Below are 8994 nucleotides of genomic sequence, written 5' to 3' on the forward strand. Positions count from 1 at the left end.
TGTATATATTATATATATATATGTGTGTGTGTGTGTGTGTGTGTGTGTATGTGTGTGTGTGCATGTGTGTGTATGTATGTATTGTTAATGTCCGGCTTCCTTCTTGTAACTACAGTGCAGTAACTGGTCTTTATTTTGATTACACCCCTGCCAGGAAGTTCTGGTCCAGCATCAGTAATGTTCCAGTTGTTTCCCGCACTGAGCTGAAGACTTTTGTTGATTGAGCATTTTACAGTTATTTTAATTTAAAATGAAGAAAAGCTCTATTTAAAAAAATTAACAGAATTTATTTTATCCGCAACCAACTTTTATTTCACCTTCAAGTCTTCTCAGATCTGTTCTTGCCATTAACAGTTTGACCTCCAGGCCTGAGGACCGACGCATCGCCATGTCTTGCACTTCATTTGCTCTGCGCATTGCTCGCGCAAACAACACCCTGCATCTCGCACCTTGTGAACCTTGAACCCACAATGGCCCAGTACCAGAATCAGTGATGAGAAAAGAGGAGAGCTGTTTGTCCAAGAAAGACACCTGGAAAGAAAAATGGCAACATTTTTGCTTCATTTGTGACTTTTAATGCTTCATTTTCTTTATTTTGGTTATTTATCTTGCCACCTGGAGCTTTCTGAACCTAACATTATGATGAATGCATCAGAGACGCCAACACTGAGGAACAGGATAATATCAAAACAACACTGAAAGCTAGCTAAAATGGATCACACTTCGTATTGAAGCTGTTCTTGGAACGGTGAGGTTGTAGAGGTGTGTGTGTGTGTGTGTGTGTGTGTGTGTGTGTGTGTGTGTGTGTGTGTGTGTGTGTGTGCGGCAGGGGGGAATTGTGGGTGGAGGGTTGGAGCCATGCACTGATGCCCTGTCCGTGCATTCTCTTCAAGCCCTTTTTGGTGGTTTAGAGGTTTGCACTTTCAGGAAGCTGTAATCGGAGGTGGTGCAACCCGCAAACCACCAACAAACCACCAACCAGGCTCAATTCGTCCGGATGATTGAAGTGAAGCACGGAGCAATTGTTTAAGCAATTGAAAGCAAAACCGAACTCAATAAGCTCTTGCATCATCAGCCTAAGACACCAGATTTAAAAAACATTTCCTACCCTCCTCACCCCATTCGCCGCTGCAACCCGGATCCGACAAAAAATGCAATACAATGACTTTATGGCATCTTTTTCATTGTCAAAAACAATCTCGCTAATGCTGATCCATCTGTAACTCTCACCTGCATCTCAAGCCTTTCCAATACCATCCTGTTCTCCTTCTCACTCTCCGCTGCAAATGAACCCGGATGCCTCATCCACCTGAGTGTAGAAAGTAAACAGACCCTTCTAAAATCCATTATTAATATCGTTGGATCACAAGCAGCACAACAATGGGTAATGACAAAGATTGTGTAGTGCTGAGCCAGAAGTTGGCACTCGAAGGTTATTGTGTCGATGTGTATATAATATACTCGTATCTTAAGTCTTTTTTTATTTTGACATTGTCAAAACTATCTGAACATGCAAATATCCCAAAACGAAATTCAGTGGTGTGGCACGTTCTCTCTCTCTCTCTCTCTCTCTCTCTCCCCCCCCCCCCCCTCCGGGAAAGGGTGGAGCTTGAACTCTGGCAGGGGCATGACACACCCTCAGCCATAAGAGCTTGGACCGCAGAAATAGAGATCTTACTGCTCACTCATTCTTCATTTAATCGATTCATTTTCTCATTTGCATAAAATTGTGAAAATGCATGTGACTATTGCATACTGTCCCTTTTGGGTAGCGATCCACGGTACTACTTCGCGAAGACCTCTCTTTTACCGTTTCTCTTCCCACCTAATCCCCGCATCCACACCACATTTCTCTCTGTATTACTTTCACCATCACTCTCTTCTCACCCTAAACACAGGGCAGAAATGCAACCACCAAGCAAAGCCAATGTCCAATGTGAGGCCACCACCATTTTCACCACATGCTCTCCTCTTTCTTGCCCTTTCTTGTCATCCTTCTCTGGCTTATTCTTCTCTCCCTCTTCCTTGACTGCATGATCCTCTATGGTCTCCAGCGCAGGAATGCCGTCTTTCTCCATCTGTCTTGTCCTTTTTCGCCTTGGCATTTCTGAATGATAAAGAGAAGGAAAAGGTTGTTACTAATAACTTTAAAAAAATTTCCCCTAAACAATATTTTGACTATTCTTCTATGTTTGTACGCAGCACAGGGCTACAGGTTAGCATTATTGGCTGAGGGCACAGCTGTGCCACTGATACAGTGCCCTCTGCTGGTTATGGGAGGAATTTATAATTTTGTTCAGGGTGCTGGCGATAGCTCGCCTACTTTTCGTGAAGTACACCGTGGTGTCTTCGACATCCACCAACGAATGCTGAAAGACGGGACGCTCAATTTAACGTTCCTCAGGTCCATGTGAGGACAACACACACATTGATGAATCACCCTGCCTGCGAAACACCAGGATGATAGTTTATATGTGGGTCTGGATTCAAACCCCGGCTAGACAGCTTGGTAGCGAGTGCATGTACTTCTAAGGCCATCCTGCCAGTCCTTTTTTGACCATTGAAATGATGGTTTGAAATTGTTGAGGTGTGCTTACTGCCATGGGTAACAAGGAAATGTCGATGTTTCGACCGTTAACCCTTCGTTAGACCAAAAGGCTTCACCAGCAACATTCGTTCTTCATCTATATATATAAAGCAGTAAAGTATGTTTGTTTGTCCTCTTATAACTCGAGTACTACTCATCGCAGAGAAAAACCAAAGGCATATTCGGAATCAGTACGTCTCAGAGCAACTACAGCACACCTTAAATTTTAAAAAACTTCGGGTTTTAAAATTAGCGTATTAGCGCAGAAGCGCTAGCAGAAGAGGGAGGGAATCGAAGGGAGGGAGCGCAGCGCTCCCTCTAGCGCTTCGCAGCGCCAGCGCTCTGTTAGCGTAATGGTGCACAGGCGATTCTCACTCTTGCGCATGCGCAAATGCGCTGTTCCGATGCTTCATGTTCCTGCAAAGACTTTTGCGCATGCGCAAATGACGACACATGGGCCACTGTATGTTCGTTTAATATGTACGCGCTTTGATGGGCGGGGCGTATGGCGTTCATGAAATGGTCGAATGCGGAAGTGCTTGAAGCCGTTGGGAGCGACTCGCACGATCTCTTGTCATGGTCCACAAGATTATCACAGAGACGTGCAGCTTCCAGCATTACGAGATATGATCGAGACCTAACTTTTGAGACCAGACCCAGCCTTCTAGGCCCCGTGGTTGGTTCAGACGACCCCGACAAAGGACGTGTTGGATTTTATCGCGAGCCGATTCGAGCGCCGACGTGCCGGCGAACAAAACCAGTCATATCTTTTTAACGCGTGGTTCGATTTTTACAAAATAAACTTTTTCTTGAAGGGCTGAACCGTGCGCTCACAACGATATCGAGTTTGACCCTGGGAGAGCCGTTTTGCGCCGGCAAAGGCGCCTTGTTTTCCGTGATGACCATGTCGTGCTGCATAGATTACCATAAATTATAATATATTACCGGCGGCTGTTCCGTGACGTCACGGCTCACTTAATTGCAATTATCTCTGGGATTCCTTGGCCGAATCGTACCAACTTCTATATATATAAAGCAGTAAAGTATGTTTGTTTGTTTGTCCTCTTATAACTCGAGAACTACTCATCGCAGAGAAAAACCAAAGGCATATTCGAAATCAGTACGTCTCAGAGCAACTACAGCACACCTTAAATTTAAAAAAACTTCGGGTTTTAAAATTAGCGTATTAGCGCAGAAACGCTAGCAGAAGAGGGAGGGAATCGAAGGGAGGGAGCGCAGCGCTCCCTCTAGCGCTTCGCAGCACCAGCGCTTCTGTTAGCGTAATTAGCGTATTTCGGAACGTTAATTTTTCAACTTCATTATTCGGAATCAGTACGTCCCAGAGAAACTTCGTAATGTTAATTTTTCAACTTCATCCGATTGACATGGGACCAACGGCATGTGACAGAGAGTGAAACATACATGCTACATTTATTTGACGACAATGAGTTCCGACTTCCGGGTTCGTGCCGCCAACCCTGCTAGGCGCCTCTTGCGGCACACAGGGAATTACCAGTGAACTGGTACTCAATTTGCCGACCTCGGTAGGATGACAGTGTCGTGAAAATCAAGCGCAGACACGACTTTACCTCTGGGTAGGCTTTAATATCATTTAGATCGGAATGAAGGCCTGCGCTAGGCCGGCAGACCCGGCAGGTATAGTTCCGGCCGGGCGAGAAGATCGCGCCTCGCGGGTGGATCCCACGCCGGCTGCAATCCTTCGGGCCTCAGCAGGAGCATTGAAGTCAGTTGGCTCTTCGGTAGTTTCATTTGCCAGAGTGGGTGTGGGGTGGTCGTGAGAGCAGCCGCCAGATGGCGCTCGAGCCACGGGAGAAAGATCTCTGCCATCTGCAGAGTCATATGCCAAAGCATGTAATTCGCAAAAGCTACCGTCAGATGGCGCTCGAGCCACGTGAGAAAGATTTCTGCCATCTGCAGATTGACATGCCAGAGGGGGAGCATGTAATTCGCAAAAGCTGTCATCAGATGGCGCTCGAGTCACGTGCTGCGTTTGCCGCACTTCGAGAGGCATTTCCAAAGTAGGTGCATGTCGCTTGTTTGAAGTAGGCGTTTGAAAGCCAGTCAAGGTTGGATGCTCTGTGACCGGTCGCGTTCGCGCCATTTGTTTCGGCGGCCCGACGTATCTCACCAAGGTCGGGCGAGAAGCCAGAGGCCCGCGAGGAGGAGAGCGGCTCATCAAAAGCTGTGCAAGGCGCCCCGTCCGGTGCTCGATACGTTGGCTCAGCGATGATCCCATTCAAGGTCGCTCGGGAATGCGTGCCCCGAGCGGCCTTTCTGCAGACTTTTGCAAAATGGCCTTTGGTGGAGCAGAGGTGACATGTCGCCTCTCGGGCCGGGCATTCAGAGCGGGGATGCTGCCGATTGCCACAAAAATAACATTTTGCATACCGGGCAGGCCGTGGCCTGGCAGCGGCGGCCGCAGTGAGGCAGGATGCGGAGTCCGCTTCCGGAGCACCCAGGGACTCGGCCGTCATGGGGGTCTGGTCCTCCTCCGTATCCTCGGCGGTGGCCCTCTCGGGTCGCGCGAGTTGCGAGGTCCCCGCCACGACTCGTGGGTGATCATATGCGGTCAATTGTTCTCGAGCATCTGTGTATACGCGTGCCAGCCGTAGTGCTTCTGTAAATGTCAGCTCCGCGACCTCCAGGAGACGGAGCCGCAGGACTCCAGAACTAATTCCGGATATGAATGCATCTCGGAGCAAATCGTCCTGCACTTGCTCGTGAGTCCGGACGTCCTGCACACAATCTGCCAATAAGTAGCGCAGCTCCTGCGCGAAGCGATCGATCGATTCAGACGGTTGTTGCCGTCGCTGAGAGAGTTGATGCCGGCCGTGCACAGCGCTCCGTTTCTTTACGTAGAGGCGCGTCAGCTCGGCTAGGGCCGTATCATACGTCTCAAATCGAGAAATGGTCTTGTAAACAGTGTGATGGACCTTGGACTGTAACACGGACAGCTGTATCGCAGCGGTTGGCTCTGTCTCGTGAGCAGCGAAGTAATTCTGCAGCGTGTTGAGCCAGTGAGCAAACTCCGATGCAGATCCTCCAGCTTGAGGGTCGGCTCCGAGAATCGGAACCACGATCATCTTGTGGTCAGCCATTCGGCGAACTAAATGATATTAAATGTCGTGAAAATCAAGCGCAGACACGACTTTACCTCTGGGTAGGCTTTAATATCATTTAGATCGGTGATACATCCTGTAACAATACATGCAGCAATAGGCATTAAATCAGAGCATTTCAAGAACAGCAATGGCAGTGCCATATAACAATGGTTAGCGCAGCGCATCATCAGCGCAGCATTTGGGGGCGTACATACCGTTCAACTACTGGATAATGTCACAGTGAGTCCCGCCGAAGTGTCCGCACGCCCCGGTTGTCCCCGGGTCTTATAGACGGCCCCTTCCGTGGCGAGCTCCCCTGGGTTCACCTTGGTATAATTTCACTGCATTCTCCCCGTCGTTAAAACTATACTACCGCTCGGCAGTTTGCAAGCAAGCATCAGCAATAAACCAAAGGGTTACGTCAATCCACGTCAGTCGGTCCACCCGTAGCGGTCGGGGCGGCGAACCTCCCGGCCAGTTCGTGTTCGGAAACTACCGGGCACGGCGTCCCCTAGCCCGGAGTCCCCCGCGTCGGAATAGCCGCCGGAGGTCGGAGTCGGAGGGGGCGCCCCTGCGCCTTCGGGCACGGGGGCGGGGGACGACGGGAGTGACAGCGGTAGTTCCATAGGGGAAGGTTCGATAGAGTCCATAGACTCGTAGACGGGTTCGTCGATATCCCTGTCGTCGTCCCCACAAGGGGCGAGATGGCGTACGGAGACAGTAGACTCGCGGCCATCCGCCGTTAACACGCGGGCATGCTCGGGATTAGCCTGGAGGACCTGCACCTTGTCAACAAGGGGGTCGTACTTGATAGTGCGAACCGCTCGTTTGAGATAGGCGGGCCCCGGTTCAGCGAGCCAGCTGGGTAAAGACTGGATACTGCCGGAGCTTCTAGGGTGATGGAACAGTCGTTCGTGAGGAGTCTGGTTGGTGGCAGTACATAGGAGAGCCCGGATCGAGTTCAGTGCGGCAGGCAGCGACCACGCCCATTTATCGAGGCCTCGGCCGAGGGTCCGAAGGCTTAGCATGACGGCCCGCCATATAATCCCATTAAAGCGTTCGATCTGTCCATTAGCTTGGGGCCGGTACGGGGTGGTGTAGCTCGAAGCGACATTATGTTGGAGCAAGTAGCCCCTCACTTCCTGGGACAGGAACACCGCACCCCGATCGGTATGCACGTAGGCCGGACACCCGAACATAGAAAACAAATTCCGCAGGCACCGAATTACCGTGGTAGCCGACATATCCCCGCACGTGTAAGCAAAGGGGAATCGGGAATACTCATCGACGATAGTGAGCAGATTGCGAGAGTTGCTCGACAATGGCAGCGGCCCTTTGAAGTCCATCGCCAAGCGCTCCCACGGTCTAGTAGCCCTAACGAGAGTCCCCAGAGGGGGGCTATAAAAACGCGGTTTGAGTTCCGCACAGATCGCGCAATCACGGCAGATGCGGCGGATGTCCTCCATCGAGTACGGCAGATTGCCCGCGCGCACAAAATGCGCGAAGCGCGTTACCCCGGGATGACACATAGTGCAGTGCAAAGTGCGCAGCCCCTCCAAAGATACGACCCCCGCGCAAGTGGCCGGCCTCGATAAGGCGTCAGCGACCAGGTTATCCTTCCCCGGGCGGTATTTGATGGTGTAGCAGAAGTCGGCGAGTTCGATACGCCAACGGGTGATTTTCTCATTCTTAATGCGCTGGGCATGTAAGGTGTCGTACATAAACGCAACACTCTGTTGGTCCGTGATGATTTGGAAACTCCGCCCAAGCAGATACGAACGCCATCGCCGAATTGATTCGACGATCGCGTACGCCTCCTTTTCGACAGACGAATGCCTCCGCTCGGCGGAGGTGAGAGTCCGCGAGAAGAAAGCCACAGGGCGGCCTCCTTGGGAGAGAGTCGCCGCTATCGCATGATCCGAGGCATCACTCTCCAAAACGAAAGAGGCATTCTCGTCAATCGTTGTGACAGCGGCACCAGCAATGTCGACTTTAAGGCCCTCGAAGGCCGCCAGGGCGGCCGGGCCCATGGGGAAAGTGTCGCAGGCCACGAGGGGGCGGAGCTTAGCGGAGAAATTTTGCACCCACTTTGAGTAGTATGCGAACAGCCCTAGAGCGCGTTTCAGCGAAGCCCGATCGCTAGGCGGAGCCATATCGAGCAAAGGGCGCAGACGCTCCTTATCCGGAGAGACGGAGCCATGGGTCACGGTGTACCCCAAAAGGTCTACCGTGCGTAGAGAGTATTGACACTTCGCCTCATTCATGGTTAAGCGATATTTCCGCGCGACCTCGAGGAAGCGTTTTAGATTAGCGTCGTGATGCGCCTGGTCATACCCACAAACCGTAAGATTGTCCAGATAGACAAAGACATCCGTCAAATGCTCCTTCGCAACGAGGTCATCCATAGCTCTCTGAAAACAAGTGACGCCGTTCGTTACCCCAAAGGGAAGTCTCGTGAACTGGTACAACCGCTGACCCGATTCAAAGGCTGTAAAGACGCGATCAGCCCTAGAGATGGGGACTTGATGATACGCACTACGTAGATCGAGAGTGCTATAAACGGAATACAGGGCCACCTGGCGTACCAGGGCGTCCATCCCCGGTAATGGGTAGGCATCCAGCTGTGTAAAACGATTAATCGTTTGCGAATAGTCGATTACCATTCGCCTGCGGTGGGCCTCACTCCGCACCACTAAGACTTGGGCCCTCCACGGTGACCTACTGTGTTCTATGATACCGTCCTTCAAGAGAAGGGCCATTTCATCTGCAATGAATTGCGCGTCCGCGCGAGAGTAGCGCCGCGATTTGATGGCTACAGGGGTACAATCAGTGGTCAGGTTGGGGAACAGTGAGAGTGGCTCCATGTCCATTTGAGCGAGGGCACACACAGCGAGCGTGTCCGGCCCTCCGAAGTCTATCTCCAAACGACCATGCCGCTTAAGGAAATCAAGTCCTAACAGAACGTCAGCGCATAAGGCCGGTAATACCATGAGATACACGTCTGGGAACGTGCGTCCATTTATCACAAGTTTCAATCGACACGCCCCTTTTGTGCTCAACCGAAGTCCCTGAGACGCCATGAAGATCCGGCGGGTTGTCCCGAGAACCGGCCACCCATGTTGATGCACGAGTCGCTGATCAATAAAACTATCCGTGGATCCCGTATCAATCAAAGCTTGCGCAAAAACGCCCGCGACTGTGAGCGGAATGAAGGCCTGCGCTAGGCCGGCAGACCCGGCAGGTATAGTTCCGGCCGGGCGAGAAGATCGCGCCTCGCGGGTGGAT

General features: G+C 51.3%; 1 protein-coding gene across 1 annotated transcript in view; it reads right to left on the reverse strand.

Moving 5' to 3' along the window:
- LOC144889425 (uncharacterized) overlaps nucleotides 1-2044 on the reverse strand; it is a 2169-nt gene extending 125 nt beyond the window's left edge. The window contains exons 1-3 of the mRNA XM_078769643.1: nucleotides 1888-2044; nucleotides 1231-1309; nucleotides 1-531 (exon numbers count right to left, since the gene is read on the reverse strand). The exon at nucleotides 1-531 is cut by the window's left edge and continues 125 nt beyond it. Of these exons, the coding sequence (XP_078625769.1) occupies nucleotides 292-531; nucleotides 1231-1309; nucleotides 1888-1952 (384 nt within the window). The 5' untranslated portion in view covers nucleotides 1953-2044 and the 3' untranslated portion in view covers nucleotides 1-291. The remainder of the gene's footprint in view (nucleotides 532-1230; nucleotides 1310-1887) is intronic.
- Nucleotides 2045-8994: the final 6950 nt, after the last annotated feature.

This window comes from Myxine glutinosa, unplaced genomic scaffold, assembly GCF_964187855.1.
Source record: "Myxine glutinosa unplaced genomic scaffold, kmMyxGlut1.1 SCAFFOLD_3644, whole genome shotgun sequence".
Taxonomy (NCBI): domain Eukaryota; kingdom Metazoa; phylum Chordata; class Myxini; order Myxiniformes; family Myxinidae; genus Myxine; species Myxine glutinosa.